The 20,872-nt window shown below is 49.0% G+C and overlaps 1 protein-coding gene across 3 annotated transcripts in view; it reads left to right on the top strand.

Moving 5' to 3' along the window:
* Positions 1 to 1,754: 1,754 nt before the first annotated feature.
* The window catches only part of AZIN2 (antizyme inhibitor 2), a 42,619-nt gene continuing 23,501 nt past the window's right edge, over positions 1,755 to 20,872 (top strand). The window contains exons 1-10 of one of the 3 annotated variants that reach the window (XM_011955383.1): positions 1,755 to 1,936; positions 2,030 to 2,150; positions 2,262 to 2,474; positions 2,840 to 3,016; positions 4,634 to 4,807; positions 13,166 to 13,338; positions 14,396 to 14,530; positions 15,668 to 15,833; positions 18,259 to 18,421; positions 19,604 to 19,716. In XM_011955383.1, coding sequence (XP_011810773.1) covers positions 2,912 to 3,016; positions 4,634 to 4,807; positions 13,166 to 13,338; positions 14,396 to 14,530; positions 15,668 to 15,833; positions 18,259 to 18,421; positions 19,604 to 19,716 — 1,029 coding nt within the window. In that variant the 5' untranslated portion in view covers positions 1,755 to 1,936; positions 2,030 to 2,150; positions 2,262 to 2,474; positions 2,840 to 2,911. The remainder of the gene's footprint in view (positions 1,937 to 2,029; positions 2,151 to 2,261; positions 2,475 to 2,839; positions 3,017 to 4,633; positions 4,808 to 13,165; positions 13,339 to 14,395; positions 14,531 to 15,667; positions 15,834 to 18,258; positions 18,422 to 19,603; positions 19,717 to 20,872) is intronic. The other 2 variants (XM_011955382.1, XM_011955381.1) reach the window with 2 other exon arrangements.

The following is a 20,872-nucleotide window of genomic DNA, read 5'->3' as shown; positions in this document are numbered from 1 at the left end:
GCAGGCAGATTGCTAGAGCTCAGGAGTTTGAAACCAACCTGGGCAACATGGCAAAACCCTGTCTCTACAAAAAATACAAAAATCAGCATGGCATGGTGGCATGCACCTGTAGTCCCAGCTACTTGGGAGGCTGAGGTTGGAGGATCACTTAAGCCTGAGAGGTGGAGGTTTCAGTGAGCTGAGGTCATGTAACTGCACTCCAGCCTGGGTGACACAGCCAAACCTTGTCTCAAAAGAGAAAAAAAAAAAAAGCCCACAGCCTAGCAGGGGACATGAAGACATGGTAGACCAAAACCCCTTTGGCTTCACTGATTTGAAATGCTGCCTTCATTGTGTACCAGTCTCCAATGTATACGGGACTGTTGTAGACTCTGTTCTGTTTTACCACTGTCTCTTCCTGCTCCAGCACCATACTGTTTTAAAGACTGTAGTTTTGGCCAGGCGTGGTGGCTCACGCCTATAATCCCAGCACTTTGGGAGGTCGAGGTGGGTAGATTACTGGAGGTCAGGAGTTCAAGACCACCCTGGCCAACATGGTGAAACCCCATCTCTACTAAAAATACAAAATTAGCTGGGCGTGGTGGCGTGAGCCTATAATCCCAGTTACTTGGGAGGCTGAGGCAGGAGAATCGGTTGAACCCAGGAGGCAGAGTTTGCAGTGAGCTGAGATTGCGCCATTGCACTCCAGCCTGGGCAAAAAGAGTGAAACTCCATCTCAAAAAAAAGAAAAAAAAAAAAAAAAGAAGACTACAGCATTACTTAAAAATTTTTGATATGATAGAGGAAGTCCTTTTTTTTATTTTTCAAGAATGTCTTGACTCTTCTTGCACGCTTACTTTTCCAGATGAACTTTTGAGTCAGCTTTTGAGTAACACAGCTATTGAATCTTCTTCAGCACTCTTGTCTATGCCATGCTCCAGGCACTTGAGTAGGGTATTCAGTCCTCGCCCTTGGGAAATCACAAACTAGGTGCAAAGTGTAACCAAACAAGAAGTGTAAAATAGCAACAGGAATCTCACACTATGGGTAACAAGAACCAAATGAGTGAGGGGTCCAGATAGACTAAGTGCTGTGTTTCTTGGGGCCAGGCAGGTCATGGAAGGTTCAACAGAGGTGACATTATACAGGACTTTGATGGGTGAGCAGCAACTTGTCGGTATAGAAGAAATGCTTTGAGTTGAGGAAGTCCGGGAAAGCTTCTTGAAGAAGGAGACACATTTCTCTTGAGAGGTGAGTAAGAGTTTGCCGGGTTCAGATGATAGGATAAAGGGAGGGATCGCCTTGAACTGGAAAAGTCACAAAAAGGTTCTCTGAAGACATTTTAGATGCGTTTTGAGTTGGAGTCGGGAAGATGCCTGGAAGAGACAATTAAATAAAAAGAATTTTATTACAAAAGTAATACAAGGACATGTCATTTGAACTGGGTTTCGAGAGATGAGGGAGCAGTTCCTGCGGCAGACAAGAGGGGTACCACGAAGTAAGTTGAGGCAGACGCAGAAAAGGCTTCCCGGTCCCGCTCACTCTTTAAGACCTAAGATGCAGAGTCCAAGTGTCCCACTTGCGTGGCTGCGCCCTGTAGTTCCGATTTCCCAGCGTAGGGTAGTCACTGCCAGGTCTCCGGGGGAGAAGACTGCGGCGCGGGCGGGCGGGCAGAGCTGAGTGCTTTATGTCGGAATCGACCAATGGGATGGCGACACCCGGTTGCCAGGGCTACGGCCAAGCGGAGGCAGGGCCTCGGCGCCATGGGCGGGGCCTGGCTGGGGTTATATAAGCGTGCGGCGGGCGGAAGGCTGGGCGTGGGGGTCGGTGGCTGCTGGGCTGGCAGGGCGCAGGCCGCGGGACCCGATCCCGGGGGAGCGAGAGAGCGGAGGCGCCGAGGATCCGATTCACTCGCTGGGGAGACTTATGGGCCGAAGCCGTGTAAATGCGTTTTAAGGCGAGTGCGGAAAGTGGCCTGGGGAGCCTCGGGGAGCGGACGCCCTCCGCTCTGGTGCTGACCTGCCCCCCGGCCCCTTCTGCCTCCTGTCAGCAGGGGCCTCGGCTCCGCAACTGCCACTCCTCCTCGGGGTGTTGCACAAGTTCCGAGTTCACCGGCGACCCCCCCTAGCAGCGCGCCTGGCTCTGGCCCCCGCGAAGGAGGACGGAGCTTGGTAAGGGGCCCTGGGGGATGGGGGGACCTCGGCCCTGCACTCGGTAGGAGTCACTGTACGCGGTAGGAGTCACTCGGACAGAAAAAACCTCGGCCTTCCGTTCTGTCCCAGGAGCTTGCGGCCCCCACCCACCACGTGGCGCCCCCAGGCACGCCTAGAATTCCAGCATGTCAGAATCAGTCCAGCCCCCATTTACAATTGGGGAAAGTGAGGCTCCGAAAAGGGTCAGAGGGTACCCGAGGTCAAGCAGTAGAGAGCGAACTCGAACTTAAGCTCCTACTCTCAGGCTGAGACTCCTTGGCGTGGCCATCGGCTACCCTCTGGGTGGGTGTGGTCAAGACTGGGGACGCCCTGGAAACTTCCCCACCCAAATTTCTCAGATTTTCTGTTCCATCTCTCTTTCACTGTTTACTGAAATCCAGAATTTCAGAACTGAGAAGGCTCTCCAAAACAATTCATCCATTTTACTGGTGGGGCAACTGACTCAGAGAGGCAGTGACATTTGGGCATATGGTGCCTTGTCTCCGTTTGAAATCCGGGATTCTTTATTTTCTCCACCCTTGCCTAATGAACCCCGGGCTTGTGCTGGGGGCGGGTTGTGACGGGATTGGGTTCCCTGGCCTGGGGAGGCGAGTGGGGCAGCGGAGCTGGCCCCCCAGCGGTTCCCTTCATCTCCCCCCGCCCCGCAGTGTGTTGCATACTTTTTAAGGCGGCGGCTGCAGCAGCGGCTCCATCCAGCCCATCAGTTCCTCCTGCAAGGCATGGCTGGCTACCTGAGTGAATCGGACTTTGTGATGGTGGAGGAGGGCTTCAGTACCCGAGACCTGCTGAAGGAACTCACTCTGGGGGCCTCAGAGGCCACCACGGTGAGGGGCTGGGAATGGGGGTGGGTCCCCGGTCCCCTGTACAGATCAGCTGCCTTCTCAGGAAGGGTCCCTAGGGCCCTCATCTTATCCTTCCGCTTATTTGGTACGCAATCCTTGCTATTTGCAAGAGAGGGGCTCAATTTATCCCCAATTCTTGGTCCTTGCCCCTAAACCTGCCCCTCCTTATGTTGCCTTTCTACCCAGTCCTCCAAGGTCAGAAACCGGGGATTCCTGTCCTGCTGCCCCCTCTCCGTCACCGCCCACATCTAGGCATTACCAAGCCCTGTGCATTCTGCCTCCTTAAATAACCCTCCAATGTGCTTATATGAAACCTCATTTTCTAGCTTAGTCTTCCTCTCTCCAAAGGCCCCCTGATCTCCTCCCTGTCTCATGCCACCCCCTCCAAATGTATCATAGTCCTGTTCAAAATCAGAATTTGGCATTTCCCCACTGCCTACAGGATCAAGTCAGAGCTTCCCTGCCTCCATAGCCCCATTCCCAGTTTTCCCCGCTCCCAGTTTTCCCCACAGTATATATTATGCTCTTTCGGAGCTGAATGACTCATTTTGCGTTTCCCAATGATGCCGTGTGCCCTATTACCATGCCTTTGCCCAGGCTATTCCTTCTGCCTGCAGCATCCTTCTCTCAGCCTTTCCCCTCTTTAGCCCTTTCTAGTCATTCCTTTCTTCTCATCAGTGTTGCCTTTTCCTGATCGCCCCAGGCAGATTTTGTATTTTCTTTCTCCATGCCCCTGCACTGCACCTTGTAGAAACTGCCATCTAACATCAACTGAGTGGACTCGTAAGTACTTAAGGGGTTCCTTTTCTTCCAGACCTAAGGTCCTTCAGAGCAACAGTACTGTTTGGTCATCTCTGTCTCTTAGCATAATGTTTGGCACCAACTGGGCATGAGTAAAAACGTGTTGCATGAAAGGGAAACTGAGTCCCAGGGAAGGAACTCTGGAAGGGTCCCTTCCACATTTAAGTAATGTGGTCTCACCCACAGCCTCATACATGTTTGGCCTTTAGCACATCTGCAATGAACAGTTGTCCATAGGCATCGGTTGCAGTATCAGTGGGATGAGCTTAAGGCTTCATCGAATACCTGTGTTTGGAAGGCAATGAGCTGTAGGTCACAGCTTCTGCCTTTAGGGAGTTTACCCTTTTCTAGAATGGATGGATGCATATGCAGTTCTGATACCTTGGAAGCACGTGCAAATGCTGTGGGAGCATCTAAAAGCAGAGTTGCCTTATTGGTTTGGGGAAGGTGGCATTTGAGTGAAACTTTAAGGATTTTGCCAGACACAGGAGTGGGAAGGGTATTCTGCAGAGGTCATGGTGGGAACAAAGGTTTGAAGGTGGGAAAATGATCCAGCCTACAGCTGGAGTTTTAGCCACATTTGAGGGGAGGGGTTGGGGCTAGATCACAGAGCCTTGAATGCCAGACAGAGGAGTTTGCCTTCTGTCCTGTAGGCTTGGGGAGGCCCAGAACACTTTACAGCAGGGTAGCTCTGTGGCCAGAACTGAACCTGGGTCAGGTACTTGGAAGGATCTTGGATGGCATGCACAGGGTGGGAGCTGGATGGGGTCTCATATTCATCCACTTCTTGTCATTCAGGACGAGGTCGCTGCCTTCTTCGTGGCTGACCTGGGTGCCATAGTGAGGAAGCACTTTTGCTTTCTGAAGTGCTTGCCACGAGTCCGGCCCTTTTACGCTGTCAAGTGCAACAGCAGCCCAGGTGTGCTGAAGGTTCTGGCCCAGCTGGGGCTGGGCTTCAGCTGTGCCAACAAGGTGAGCCCCGCGCCCACGGTGCACTGACCCTCCATGCCCACTCAACACACACATGACCAGGCTAGTGCGGGTGGGCTCTGGGGAGCAAGAGGTACCTGCAGTTGGTCCTTGCCCTCTGGGAAGACCACCCACTCAGGAGGGGTCTCAAGGGATGAGGGAGGGAGAAACGAGCATGGAATTTGTCAGCCTTGAAGTTCCATATTGGAATCTTCTGTGTCCCTGGTAGAAAGCTCATCTTTTTAATGGAGATTTGCACATTTGTTTGGCACAGAGCTATACATGATGTTCTTCTAATTAAAACAAAACAAACATATCTCCATATTGTTGGTTTCTTTTATTTTTCCTTTTATAATCATAATAATGTGTGATGGTGCATTTTCTTAACTAGTCCTTGTAGTTTTGTTGTTGCCACCAATTCTGTCTTTCTAATTTGATTTCTGCTGTTGTCTTCATTCCCTCCTGCTCTCTTTAGATTTATTTTTTTATTTTTTTCATTTTTTGAGATGGAGTCTTGCTGTCACCCAGGCTGGAGTGCAGTGGTGCCATCTTGGCTCACTGCAACCTTCACCTCCCGGGTTCAAGCAATTCTCCTGCCCTCAGCCTCCCAAGTAGCTGGGATTACAGGCATGCACCACCACACACGGCTAATTTTTTGGTATTTTCAGTAGAGACAGGCTTTCAGCATATTGGCCAGGCTGATCTCAAACTCCTGACCTCAGGTGATCCACCCGCCTCGGCCTCCCAAAGTGCTGGGTTTACAGGCGTGAGCCACCGCGCATGGCCACTTTAGATTAACTTTGCTTATCTACTGTCGTTCAGTATCCACTGAACTCCTATAATGTGGTAGTCACTGTGCTAGGCAGGGCTAGCAATACAGAATTGATAGACTGCTGTCCTTGAGTTGAATGCTTAGTTTATTTCCATTCTGTCCTTGCTAGATAAAAGCCTTTAAGCTATAAAGTTTCAACTAAGTAGAGCTTTGAAAGTATCTCATTTATTAATTCAGCAAATATTAATTGGGCATTTCCTCTGAGGCCAAGTGCTATTCTAGGTGGGGATTTGGCAGTGAGCAAAATAAAACAACAAAAGCCCTTCCTTCATGGAGCTTGTTTACAAAAAAAAAAGATTAAATAATGAAAATATGTAGTATTTTAGATGGAAAATGCTGTAGAGAGAAAGCAGGAAAGGGAAGTAAGGAATGTTGGGAGAGAGGATGGTACTTTTAGATAGTTTGACCAGGGAAGGGTTCACTGAGACTTGAATACAGACCCAAAAGAGCCAACGGATCAAGCCAGGTGGATAACCAGGGAAAGGGCATTTCAGGCAGCAGGAACAGCAAGCGCAAAGGCCCTGAGGTGGGAGCAAGTCCAGTGGGCACTGGTTTGTGATAGTGTCCTTAGCACCATTTTCTTGGTGGTTAGTAATGGTTGCGTAATATGGCTGGATGTTGTGAGGAGAGTTCTAGAAAGGACTCTTGGAGTCCTTTCTAGAATGACAGAAAGGGGAGGATGACAGGGCTGGAGTGACTCCAGGTTGGGGAGAGGTGTGCATTTGGCTGGGATGGTTAGAACGAGCGGGTTAACCTGTAGCAGGGACTGAATGTTAACACCTTTCATGGTAGATGAGGTGCTTCCCCTTGTCTTTGGTTTAGTTCAAGCTCTGCACTCCTCGTTTTGTGCATGTCTTTCATGAAGCTCTGTGAGGCACACAGCGGGAGAGACTGCTGTTCTACAGTTGAGGAAACTGTGAGGTCAGCCGTCTGTGGGTAGCAGAGCCAGGACGTCCATGCTTCCCACTTCTTCCGACAGTGCCCTGGACCTCCACGTGGGATGAGAAGGAGCAGGATCCTTTCAGTTCCCCAGGTCTAGGGTGAACAACAGGACCAAACCCCACTGCCTAGAGTTTTCTGCTTCAGGAACCCCATGGGGAGGTGCTTAGTTCTCTAGAAGAAAGGGCAGAGTAGAGTGTTAAGGCTCAGAGAGACCTTGATGACAACGGGGACTGGAGAAGCATCTGCCCTTTGCTGAGTGCATCTGTTGTGTCAGGCACTTTGCCAACTGTTTTCTGTACATGATCTCATTTTACTCTTGCAACAGCCCTGTGAGGTAATTATTATGTTTTTAACGGGGATCCTGACTGTAGCCTGGTGAGGACACACTTAACGTATAAGGAAATGAGAGGTGGAGGTTCCGCACCAGGGTGGTGGCAGCTTGAGTCCTGCTGAGTTGCCTTGGACTCTGTCTTTTCCAAGGTCGCTAAGGAGAGGATCGCTGAGCTGGGATTCAGCCAGCAATGGATGCCCTCAGCCAACTGCAGGGGCAAGGAGAGACCTAAGCCCCTCCCTGCGACGGGATCATGCAGACCCTTCGGTGCAGTTCTGGAGAGGTGGCTCCTGGACTTAACAGCTTTTCTTGGAAGGCCGAGGCTGCCCTCTTCTGGTCGGCCATAGCAGGTGGCCCTACTTAAAAGTGTTGTGCCTTAGTGGACACTGACCAAGGGCCTGGCGTGAGCTAGGGCTGGATGTGCAGACAGGCACGCATTGGACAGGTGCTGGGGCCACGGCTTGCTCAGGGACTCAGGACACCTGCCCGAGGACCACTGTGTCATCTTCCCTGCCCCCATCCCTTGCCCTCTCTTTCTGTCTCCTTCAGTATCCTCCCATCTTAAAAAGGCTTTGCTGGACACCACATCCTCTTCCAGCCCAATCCGTTGCTCTCTTTTTGTGACCAAACTCGACCGAGTTGTCTGCAGTCACCTGTCCGCCCCCACTTTTTCTTTCCTTCAGCACTCCTTCCTTAAGCCATTGCTTCTCAGCCTCCACTTTCACTACTCCAAAGAATTTTCTCTTACCAACATCCCCAGTGATCCGCAGGATCCAGTGAGCACTTTACTTTAAACATGGATTGTCAACTAATAATACATATCAAATAATACATAACAAATAATGAATTGATTCATTCACCCCAAAAGAAACTAGGACATCAGCTTTAGGTCACCATAGATAATCACCAGGATGGTTTTGGTGGATATATAGTATTTTTTTTTTTTTTTTTGAGACGGAGTCTTGCTCTGTCGCTCAGGCTGGAGTGCAGTGGCGTGATCTTTGCTCACTGCAACCTCTGCCTCCCAGGTTCAAGCGATTCTCCTGCCTCAGCCTCCCAAGCAGCTGGGATTACAGGTGCCCGCCACCACGCCCAGCTACTTTTTTGTTTCTTACTTTTTTGTTTCTTTAGTAGAGATGGGGTTTTACCATGTTGGCCAGGCTGGTCTTGAACTCCTGACCTCATGATCCACCTGCCTCGGCCTCCCAAAGTGCTAGGACTACAGGCGTGAGCCACTGCACCTGGCCAGCAATGTGTTCTTTAAAAAAGAAAAAGACTCAACAGTAACATATGGTCCTACTTTTAAAGGCTTCAGAAGTGTATAAGATGAAAGAGAACACGGCTTCGACCCCACCTCATCAGGCACTTCTTACAGTTGAGACAGCTCCTTCCCATCCAGACACAAGCTGTGAGACAAGATTTGCATTTACAGGAATAGCTTTCTAATCTGCATATTCTTCATCCCCTGGAAACGTTCTCCATTCTCACCTCTGCAGGTCCTGGGCACCATCTCTCCTCATCTTCTGCCACTCTCTAAATGGTAGCATTCTTCTGAATTCTTAGACCTCCCTGTCTTGTAAACCCTCCTTCTTCTCAGAAGAAGAAGGGTTATCTCCTCCCATGGCTTTAAATACCATCAATATGCCACTGCTTCCCACATTTTAATCTCCAGCTCAGACCGATATATCCAGTTGACTTGATACGAGGAGATGCCTGGAACCTGGCATGTTCAAATGCGCTCCTGATGTCCCCCTTCCCCCTCATGAAGTGCCCCCTCAGTCTGCTGGGTGTGGGAGTTCCCTCTGACGTCCTCCTCCTCATCACCACGTGCAATCTGTCACCCAGCTTGCCAGCCCTGCCTCCAGGGCTCCCGCTTTTCTGGAGCTGGCTCTGTCATCTCCCCCAGGGCAATGGTAATAGCCACTGACTATCACAGTCTATTCCTCCAGAATCCACTTGGGCCCTCCCTCAGGTAGCCAGATAGGCATGCAGACGTATTTAAAATGCAAATCTGACCATGTCGTTTCCCTTCGTGACCCTTTAGACTCTTTCCCATCACATGCAGGGTAAAACATGTTTCCTTGGCAGCTCTGCCCCCCTCCCTCTGACCTCATTGTCCTCACTGCACTAACTTGCTCTGCTCGAGCCACTCCAGCGTTCTCTGTTCCTTGATCAGGCTGAAGTGCTCAGCACCGCTTGCCTCAGAACCTCTGCAGAGGCCGCTTCCTCTACTGGAAACATTCTTAGATTCTTTCCTTCCCTCTTGGCTTGGCTGAGGCCTCCTGCAGGGCTCAGTTTAAATATCTGAGCCTGAGGTTGTCCTTTGCCCCTCACACCCAGGTCTCTTGCAGCACGTACTTTTCTCTTCCCAGCTCTTAACCACTTGTAATTCTATCATTATTTGGTGCTCATTTGGGACTGCCATGCCTGTCTTCCCCACCAACCTGAAAGCTCTGTGGTCTCAGAGAGCCTCTGTGCTTTAGTCACCACTTGTTTTATTAACACCTATCACAGAGCCTGGCAACTCAACAGATGCTCAAAAGATACCCGTCAGTGCAGCATTGAGGTTGCATTCCCCGTTCCAGCAGTGAGGTTAAGAACTGGTGTGCTAAGGGCTGACAGTTAGAATCCCATCTGTGCCACTTAAAAGCTGTGTGACTTTGGACCAATCACTTAGCCTCCTTGAACCTCTGTTCCCTACCTTATGAGATTATTAGTAAGATTAAATGAGAATGTATATAAAATACTTAATGCAGTGACTGGCACAGGATATGCCTACAGTGAATGACAACACTTATTTAAATATTTATAATTAGGCTGAGTGCCCTGGCTCAACCTGTAATCCTGGCACTTTGGGAGGCCAAGGAAGGAGGACTGCTTGAGCCCAGGAGTTGCCCAGCCTGGGCGACGTAGTGAGACCCTGTCTCTATTTAAAACATATATGGCCGGGCGCGGTGGCTCAAGCCTGTAATCCCAGCACTTTGGGAGGCCGAGACGGGCGGATCACAAGGTCAGGAGATCGAGACCATCCTGGCTAACACAGTGAAACCCCGTCTCTGCTAAAAAATACAAAAAACTAGCCGGGTGAGGTGGCGGGCGCCTATAGTCCCAGCTACTCGGGAGGCTGAGGCAGGAGAATGGCGTAAACCCGGGAGGCGGAGCTTGCAGTGAGCTGAGATCCGGCCACTGCACTCCAGCCTGGGCAAGAGAGCCAGACTCCGCCTCAAAAAAACAAAACAAAACAAAACAAAATATATATATATTTTTTAAAAATTTAAAGAATTATAATCAAAGCTCAATCACAGGTCCCCAAAGTGCTAACACTGCTTCTTCCTCTCACTTCATGTGGTGAGGCAGGGAACAAAAACACAGGTCCATATCCACTCACATTCGGGGTGGGCCACATCTGCCCCTGGGAAGCAAGCTGTGGTGGCAGGAAGCCCAGCTCTGGAGCTTGACCTTTGTGTGCCACTCTGCTACTGATTGACTGTGTCACCACAGACAGGTGGACCTCGCTGAACTCAATTTTGCCCTCCATAAAATGTAGCCAATAAATATTTCACAGCATAGTCATTGGGATTAAATGAAACAGTGCTTATAAATATCTAGTGCTGAAAAGTTGCTAAATTAAAATTAGACTCTTATTACAAAATGAGAATGGCTAAAAATGACTCTTATGCCTCTCACCATGTTTCAAAACTGGCTCTCTCTTCTCTTGTTTATTCATGGAGAGTCAGACTTGAATTCGAAAGTTCGTTCTGCCACCTATTTGCTGCATAGCCTTTCAGAGCATCAGTTTCCTTCTCTGTAGATTGGAGCTAATACCCATCTGAATGGGTTCTTTCCAAGGGCTGAATAAAAGGGTGAATCCAAAGTAGGGGTTGGCAAACTATGGATGGAGGGCCAAACCCAGCCCCCCCACCTGATTTTATGACATTTTATTGTTGGCTCACAGCCACATTCATTCAATTATGCTTTGGCTGTGGCTGTTCTGGTGCTACAAAGGCAATTGAGAAGTTGTGACAGAGACTGTGTGGCTCGCGAAGCCTAAAATATTTACTCTGGTTCTTTATAGAAAAAGTATGCTAACACCCGATGTAAAACATCTAATTCAGGGCCTGCTTGTGGCAGGTGCTGAATGAACACAGTTGCTGTCATCATCATCATGAAATTCATCATCGTCATCATCATCATTTGTTCGTATCATTAATGCAGCAATCAGGTGCACCCAGGTTCTGCAAAGGGGATGAGGAGGAGCCCCCAAGAGGAGCAGGGCTGAGCCAGCACATCCTGCACACTCAGCACAGGGCCGTGCACAGAGTAGGCCTTTGGAGTGGGGTGATCTCTGTCCAAAAGACCCTTGGTCTGGTGGACTTTCTAATACACCAGCAACATATTTATTATTTATTAAGTTGACAAATAAAAAATAAAAATTGTACATATTTATGGTGTACAACATGGTGTTTTGATATATGTATGCATTGTGGAATGGTTAACAAGCTAATTAGGCATCCACTCACATACTTACCTTTTTTTTTGTGATGAGAACCCCTAAGGTCTATTCTCTTAGCAATTTCCAAGTGTACCATATGTTGTTATTAACTATAGTCACCATGATGTACATTAGATCTCTTGAGCTTAATTTTCCTGACTAAAACTTTGTATCCTTTGATCAACTTCTTCCCACTGCCCTTCGCCATCGACCCCAGCTATCGACCCCAACTACCATTCTAGGCTGCTTCTCTGAGTTTGACATTTTTAGATTCCACATATAAGTGAGGTCATGCATGTTTGTCCTTCTGTGCCTGGCTTATTTCACTTAACATGATGTCCTTCAGGCTCATCCATGTTGCTGCGAATGACAGGATTTTCTGCGTTTTTAAGGTTGAATAATATTCCATTGTGTATGTGGACCACATTTTCTTTATCTGTTCATCTGTGATGGACACTTAGGTGGCTTGCATATCTTGGCGATTGTGGATAATGCTGCACTGAACATGAGAATGCAGATATCTCCTCTACACATTGATTTCCTTTCCTTTGGATGTATAACCAGTACTGGATTGCTAGATCATACGGTAGTTGGTAGTTCTATTTTTTGAGATGGAGTCTGGCTCTGTCACCCAGGCTACAGTGCAGTGGTGCAATCTTGGCTCACTCCAGCCTCCACCTGCTGGGTTCAAGTGATTCTCCTGCCTCAGCCTCCTGAGTAGCTGGAACTACAGGCATGCACTACCATGCCTGGCTGATTTTTTTGTATTTTTAGTAGAGGCATGCACTACCATGCCTGGCTGATTTTTTGTATTTTTAGTAGAGATGGGGTTTTGCCATGTTTCCCAGACTGGTCTCAAGCTCCTGGCCTCTAGTGATCTGCCCGCCTCGGCCTCTCAAAAGTGTTGGGGTTACAGGCGTGAGCCACTGTGCCCTGTCCTATTTTTAGTTTTTTTTTGAGGAACCTCCATACTGTTTTCCAAGTAATACTTAAACATTTAAATTTGCCAGGAAAATGTGTCAGAAGCCTGTTGTCAGGGCTACCATGAGTCCGTATAATGCCTTTTGTGAAAATTAGAAAACGTACCCTTTCCTTAAGACACTTAATGGTTTTTTTTTTTTTTTTGAGACGGACTCTCACTCTGTCGCCTAGGCTGGAGTGTGCAGTGGCCGGATCTCAGCTCACCTCCTGGGTTCACGCCATTCTGGGTTCACGCCATTCTCCTGCCTCAGCCTCCTGAGTAGCTGGGACTACAGGCTCCCGCCACCTCGCCTGGCTAGTTTTTTGTATTTTTTTAGTAGAGACGGGGTTTCACCGTGTTAGCCAGGATGTTTCGATCTCCTGACCCTGATCCGCCCATCTCGGCCTCCCAAAGTGCTGGGATTACAGGCTTGAGCCACCGCGCCCGGCCGACACTTAATTATTATAATAAGTATACTGATTTTCTTAGAATGAGATGCTTTACTGCCAGGAAGTTGTAATAAATATACAAATCTACTCTGTATTCATTCTGAATGGGACCCCCCCCATCCCTCAGGATTGTGCAGTGCACCACCTGCATGGCTGTACATGGCAGCCCTGCTTATCAAAAATGGTGAATCCATGTAACTCCTGATTTCTATGTATCTGTTGTCTTAGAGCAAGGCCCACCTGTTACAGGCCTCCCTATGCATAGCTGTGACTTTGCCCTCATCTGTGCTTCCTTGGGTTCCATGGGCCAGCAGGCTCTGGTGCCTCCTTACCACCACCTTTGGGGCCCCATAGGCAGAGATGGAGTTGGTCCAGCATATTGGAGTCCCTGCCAGTAAGATCATCTACGCCAACCCCTGTAAGCAAATTGCACAGATCAAATATGCTGCCAAGCATGGGATCCAGCTGCTGAGCTTTGACAATGAGATGGAGCTGGCAAAGGTGGTAAAGAACCACCCCAGTGCCAAGTAAGCTGAGAACCACTCATGGGGAGGCTGGGCTGTGGGGAGGCTGGGCTGTGGAGAGCCTGGGCTGTGGGGAGGCTGGGCTGAGGGGAGGCTGGGCTGTGGGAAGGCTGGGCTGTGGAGTGAGGGTGGGGGTGGGGTGAGGGGGTAGAGCTGGGGCAGGTCACCCTGTCTTGGACTCAGTCACAGTTGCAGGAGGTTGGGGTAGGTTCTCCTGGACTGAACCCAGGATGCTAGGTCTAGCTGGAACAAAGGCAGAAATAACTAGTTAAAGCCCCAGGTGGAGTGAGACCCATGTTATGGAAGCCAAAGTCACAGGCTTGAGAGAGTTGAGGGAGTGGTCAGGAAAGCTTCACGAAGCAAGTGGCATTTGAAGCAGGCCTTGAGGAATGAACAGAATTTGGAGAGGGTATAAAAGTGCACTGCATAAGCAAATGCATTGAGGTTGGAAACAGCATGGGGCATTTAAGAGTAAGCAGAAACTTAGTGTGGCTGCAGCATGCTATGTGCAGGGGGTTGAAGGAGATCCTGGTCAGAGGTGGGGACCTGATGCAAATGGACTTTCAAAGGGGTCAGGGCTGGACGTTTTGCTCTGACTGTGCCTTTTACACGATTACTGGACACCCTTGGACTTCCCAGGAGGGGCCTTCGGGTGAAGGGTTGGGGGGCAGGTGATGGGCCACTCTAGTCCATCCAAAGCAGCTTCCATCGTGTTAATGGGTCCTCCTTAAGGCTTTGTTTAAAAATGATTCCTCTCATACATGACAAGTTTGAAAGCTCTGACTGGTGTGGAGACTGATTTGGAGGGACTGGAGCTGCCCCAGGAGAGTTGGTGAGGTCTAGACAAGGGCAGGGGCTGCAGGAATGGGTCCAGGGACATTTAAGGAATGGATTGGATAGGACTTGAAGGTTGATTGGCTGTGTAGGGAGAGGGAGGGGTCAGGGAGCCTGTGGGGTTGGGTGGCTCTGAGCCATGTAGCCCACAGCCCTTGATTGAGAGATGTGGCTGGGGCGGGGTGACAGGGTTTGTCCAGCAGAGGGGCACTGCGTGTCTCATCAGGATGGTTCTGTGCATTGCTACTGATGACTCCCACTCCCTGAGCCGCCTGAGCCTGAAGTTTGGAGTGTCGTTGAAATCCTGCAGACACCTGCTTGAAAATGCGAAGAAGAGTCATGTGGAGGTGGTGGGTGTGAGGTGAGCACTGGGAACCCCTGCCATCGCCTCCCACACCGGGCTCCCTGCCTCTTTCCCAGGAATTAATTCTGTGAGAGACTTTCCCCAGGACCTCCCAGCAGGGCCTGTTCCTGGGCCTGGAATTCTGCCATTTGAGAATTTCCTCTGTTTGAAAAGGAAGTTTGGAATGGTCCCTTCCCCAGTCCCAGGGTCCCCAGAAGGTCTTGTCCCAGGAAGTTCCATCCAGGGACCTGGCTTTGAGGGAGTTTTACCAGCCTGTAGGACAAAGGTTTTGCAGCTGCACTCTTGAGGAGCTCCTTTTCTTTTTCTTTTCTTTTTTTTTTTTTTTTGAGATAGGGTCTCACTCTGTCACCTAGGCAGGCTGGAGTGCAGTGGCATGATCATGGGTTTCTGCAGCCTTGACCTCCTAGGCTCAAGCAATTCTCTCTCCCGCCTCAGCCTCCCAATTAGCTGTGACCACGGGCATGCGTTACCACACCTGACTAATTTTTATTTGTTGTAGACATGGGGTCTCTATTGCTCAGGCTGGTCTCAAACTCCTGGGCTCAAGCAATCCTCTTGCCTTGGCCTCCCAAAGTGCTGGGATTACAAGGTGTGAGCCACTGCACCCAGCTGTGTGCCTCTTTTCTTACAGGGATATGGAATATGGAAGGGGTAATAATGAACTACCTAATGAACAATGAACTACCTAATATAGGACTTTGTTTATTCTGTACTTAGGATGTACCAGCTGCTGTGCTAAGTGCTTCATGCACATTATCTCTCAGCTTTGTGTGGTGTGGGTCTTGTCCCCGCATTATAGGTGGGGAAACTAAAACAAAGCTGAGTAAGCTGCCAAGGCCACCCTGCTGACTGGGAGGCACAGCCAGATCTGGTTGACTGGGGTCCTGGCTCCCATCCCAGAAGGAGGGATGGGAGGAGCACCAAGTGCCAGGAGACCTTGGATCGAGCCTCCTGTCCACTCCTCCCTTGCCATATGGCCCTTGGCAACCCATTTAACATTTCAGGCCCACAGTCACTGCATCTGTAAAATGGGCATACCGTCTCATGTGCCTGCCCAACGTCACTCTTGGCTGGGGCTCAGGTGGTGGCGCTTGGAGCCCTGCATGTCAGCCGAGGCTCTTCCTGTCTTCCCAGTTTTCACGTTGGCAGTGGCTGTCCTGACCCTCAGGCTTATGCTCAGTCCATCGCAGATGTCCGGCTCGTGTTTGAAATGGGCACCGAGCTGGGTCACAAGATGCACGTTCTGGACCTTGGTGGCGGCTTCCCTGGCACAGAAGGGGCCAAAGTGAGATTTGAGGAGGTAACCCTGGAGCTGGGAGTGTTGTGCTGGGCTCTATGGTGGGGGAGGGGGATATGGAGGGATTAGATGATGGGAGGGAGACCACTGTGCATGGGTCCTATGCACTGCATGCCGTGCTTGGTGCTTACCTGGGTGATCTCACTACTTATTAACCCTATGCTACAGCTGAGCAAGCCGAGGCTCACAGAGCTTACATCACTTCCTAAGCCAAAAGCCACCTGGTCGATCTCACTACTTATTAACTCTGTGCTACAGCTGAACAAGCCGAGGCTCACAGAGGTTACATCACTTCCTAAACCCAAAGCAGAACCTGGTTCTGCCTGCCATGCCCTTCACCAGCCAATTGGAGACATAACCAGGACACATTTACATAAGTCATAAGGTTCTTTAAGGGGCGGGATAGGCCTCTTCACCCTCAGGTGGGCTGATGAGAAATCGGGTGGGAAGGCAGGGAAAGGAAAACCAACCTTTGGTCTGCTCCCTGTCCATTCTCCTCCATTCCCTTTTCCTTACCCACTGTGAGGTGAAGCCAAGAAAAATGTGTCCTAGCAGTTCCCACTGCAACCACTAGAGGTCGCCTCTTCTTGGAAGGCGCCTCGTTCAGCAATACCGACATCTAGGAATTGACTTTACAGAAATAATTTGGGATAGTTTCAAAGAATTTGCCTCAAAGATGACAGTTCTAGCTTTGTTCATAACGGAAGTCCAGTGGACTTCCCTCGTCCATCTAATACTCAGGATTGGTTAAATTATGGTACATTCTTTTGATGAAAACATTTACTTAATGTGGGGAGGTCATTCACAGTCTATTAAGTAAAACAGGTTCTAAAAATGTATACAGAGACCTATCATGGTTATAATAAAAAATAACATTTGTATAAAAAGTAATTAAAGACACTACTCCAAAAGGTTAACAATAATTAGATTCATCTAGGTGATAGAATTATGAGTGATTTTTATCTTCTTTTTCCTCTTCCGTATTTTCTGAATTTTCTGTAATCAAGTGTATTACAGTTGACCTTTGAACAATGCAGAGCTTAGGAGCACCGACCCCTACATACTCCAAAATCTGCATATAATTTCTGATTCCCCCAAAACTTAGCCTACTGTTGACAAGAAGCCTTATTGATAACATAAACAGCCGATTAACAGATATTTTATGTGTGATATGTATTATATACTGTATTCTTACAATAAAGTAAGCTACAGAAAATATATGTGTGTGTATATATATATATATATATATTTTTTTTTTTTTTTTTGAGACAGGGTCTCACTGTCACCCAGGTGGGAGTGCAGTGACACGATCTTGGCTCACTGCAACCTCCGCCTCCCGGGTTCAAGTGATTCTTGTGTCTCAGCCTCCCAAGTAGCTGGGGTTACAGGTGCAAGCCACCATGCTCAGCTATTTTTTGTATTTTTAGTAGAGTTACCATGTTGACCAGGCTGGTCTTGAACTGACCTCAAGTGATCTGCCCACCTCAGCCTCCCAAAGTTCTGGGATTATAGGCATGAGCCACCATGCCTGACCAGAAATAAAATATTGTTAAGAAAATTATAAGAAAGGGAAAATGTATTTACTATTTATTAAGTAGAAGTGGATCATCATAAAGGTCTTTGTCCTCATTGTCTTCAAGTTGAGTAAGCTGAGAAGGAGGAGGAGGAAGAGGAGGGCTTGGTCTTGCTGTCTCAGGGTGGCAGAGTCAGAAGAAAATGCATGCATAAGTGGACCCACGCAGTTCAAGCCTGTGTTGTTCAAGGGTCAGCTGTATTTAACAAACTGGTTATTTATGAAAGAAAGACCCACATCAGGGCTTCTGGAATCTGAATACCAAGTGTGATATGAAGAGTGCCCCTTCCCATCGTGGGGCCATGAAGGAGGGTGATTTACACAAGCATGAGGCTCTCTACTGGAGGGTGATTTACACAAGCATGAGGCTCTCTTCCCAGCTCTGTCCCCCTCCTACCTTCTTGGCCAGCTGTCCATAGTTACCAGCTGGGGCCTTAGCAGTGCCAAATCCTTCTTCCGGAAATCAAAGCAGCTTTCAAGAAATAGACTTGGATCTGTAGCAAGTCTTCAGCATAAAGCCCACATTTCTTTTTTTTTTTGAGACGGAGTCTCTGTCACTCAGGCTGGAGTACGGTGGCTGCAACCTCCACCTCCCGGGTTCAAGCGATTCTCCTGCCTCAGCCTCCCGAGTAATTGGGACTACAGGCACACGCCAACACACCCGGCCAATTTTTTTTTAGTAGAGATGGGGTTTGGGGTTTCACTGTATTAGCCAGGGTGATCTCGATCTCCTGATCTCTTGATCCGCCCACCTCGGCCTCCCAAAATGCTGAGATTACAGGCATGAGCCACCGCGCCTGGCCATAAAGGCCACGTTTCAAACACATAATTGTCTCCCCATTCTCCTCCTACCAGATTGCTTCTGTGATCAACTCAGCCTTGGACCTGTACTTCCCAGAGGGCTGTGGTGTGGACGTCCTTGCTGAGCTGGGGCGCTACTACGTGACCTCGGCCTTCACTGTGGCAGTCAGCATCACTGCCAAGAAGGAGGTTCTGCTGGATCAACCTGGCAGGGAGGGTAGGTGCCAGGTGGGCAGTGGAGCCCTGTTCTCCCCTGAAGCTGGAGACAGTGGTTGGCTAAGTAGGGTCTGGTTTTAGACCCAGTGGCAGAGGATGGGGGAATCTGGAGAATGAATGGGTTCTTGCTTTAGGGAAACTTACAATCAAGTCACCCCACCTCAAGACATTTATTTAGTATCTTTTTTCCTAGACGTGTTCATATTTTGTGAAGATTGAGAGCAAAACAACCTTAGAGAGGATAGATACTCTGTTGACCCCATTTTACAGATGAGGAAACTGAGAGCCAAAGAGAATACAAGTGAACAGCTTAATAGCTAGTAAGAGCCTGCATTTGACCCCATGTCTGTCTCCTCTACAAAGTACAGACTCCCACTCACCCTACTGCTTCTCATAATATAATGAAAATAATTAATGACAGCTTACATTTGTTTGAGTCCACTTTACAGATGACAACATAGGCAGGGGAAGGCTGAGTCATTAGCCCAAGGTCACATGGCTGATAAGGGGCAGTGCTGGGATTCAAGTTCAGGTTAGGCTGACTCAGAGCTTCTGAGCCCACATCACCAACATCAGTGCTCTTCCCTGCCCTTCCAGATAGGTCAGACACAGCAGCCTGTGAGTGACAGGTGTCAGGGACTCTGATCTTGAGGCTTTGCCCTCTGCTCTGGGACCCTCAGGCTGGGGAGCCTCAGGACCGTGCGCTCTTCCCCGGAGAGAATTCATGTGAAGGGCGGTGGGCTCCAGGTAGAATGTCCTGTGTTCGTGTGTGGCATTCTTCTGGTTTCCTTTATAGACCTGGGGGATTGTCCCATCTGATCCAACCAAGAGACCTGGCTTCTCATTCTGGCTCATCCACTGCGCTATCATGTGCCTCTGAGCAAGTAGCTTAACCTTTTGGAGTCTTGAGTTTGGGTGGGCTGCACTTCTGCCTGTGCTGGGGCATCTAGGGGCTCAGATGCAGGCAGGGGAGTGCATCCTGGGCAAGGTTGCTTGGCTGCAAGGGTGAGTGTTCCCAACACAGCAGTGAACCCATGTCATTGGGAGGATGACCGCTGATGGCTTTTGTTGTAGGTCCCACCTCATGGTTGAGGAATGGGCAGCCATTTTGCTTTCTTGCTGAGCCCCACTACCACCCCCTCACATTGCTATTTGTGCTGCCCCGACCCCTCCCCTCCTGCAGAGGAAAATGGTTCCACCACCAAGACCATCGTGTACCACCTTGATGAGGGCGTGTATGGGATCTTCAACTCAGTCCTGTTTGACAACATCTGCCCTACCCCCATCCTGCAGAAGGTGAGCTTACCCCATGTGGGCCTGTTTTCAATTGTGTGTGTGTATTTCAATAGCATTTGTTGTGTTTTTATCTAATTTTTAAAAAGTCAAACATATTTATTGTCTGTAACAGACAACAAGGGTGACGAAGGTTATCACACATAATCCTACCACACAGAGAAAGACTCTGAGCATTGCATACTTTAAAAAATGCCGGCCGGGCGCGTTGGCTCAAGCCTGTAATCCCAGCACTTTGGGAGGCCGAGACGGGTGGATCATGAGGTCAGGAGATCGAGACCATCCTGGCTAACACCATGAAACCCCGTCTCTACTAAAAAACACAAAAAATTAGCCAGGCGAGGTGGCGGGCGCCTGTAGTCCCAGCTACTCGGGAGGCTGAGGCAGGAGAATGGCGTAAACCCGGGAGGCGGAGCTTGCAGTGAGCTGAGATCCGGCCACTGCACTCCAGCCTGGGCGATAGAGCGAGACTCCGTCTCAAAAAAAAAAAAAAAAAAAAAGCCTTATACTTTTTTTTATGACATTGGAATCATATTGTTTTGTAACCTGCTTTTTCCATTTATATGGGGTGTAGCTCTTTCCATGCCATTAACTGATCTTTGACAACATGATTTTTGATGACTGTATAGTATTTTAACCAATCTAACTCTAGTGGTTGGCCATTTGGTTTTCTCTTTTTGAGCATTGTGAATATATGTTGAGGTTACAGCTCTGTGGTAAATTCCTGGAAATAGAAACACTTCATATACAGTGGGTTTTTCTGTAATAACAGGGGAACAGGAATACATAAAACATTCCTCCTAGCCTGTGGAACCCAGCCCAGGGCCTTTAATGGGCATCTTTGAGAAAAGAAAGAAAACCAGACATCATTGTATCTTCCCCTCTCCATCATGTCTTCCCATCTCTCTCTCTCTCTTTTTTTTTTTTTTGAAATGGAGTCTTACTCTGTCACCTAGGCTGGAGTGCAGTGGTGCGATCTCAGCTCAACCTCCGCCTCCTGGGTTCAAGTGATTCTCCTGCCTCAGCCTCCCGAGTAGCTGGGATTACAGGCATACGCCACCATGCCCAGCTAATTTTTGTATTTTCAGTAGAGACGGAGTTTCACCATATTGGCCAGGCTGGTCTTGAACTCCTGACCTTGTGATCCACCTGCCTCGGC

The sequence above is a fragment of the Colobus angolensis genome, unplaced genomic scaffold (genome assembly GCF_000951035.1).
Source record: "Colobus angolensis palliatus isolate OR3802 unplaced genomic scaffold, Cang.pa_1.0 Scaffold4, whole genome shotgun sequence".
Classification (NCBI taxonomy): Eukaryota; Metazoa; Chordata; class Mammalia; order Primates; family Cercopithecidae; genus Colobus; species Colobus angolensis.
The sequence above is the reverse complement of the archived record's forward strand: the minus strand, read 5'-3'. Positions and strand labels throughout refer to the sequence as shown.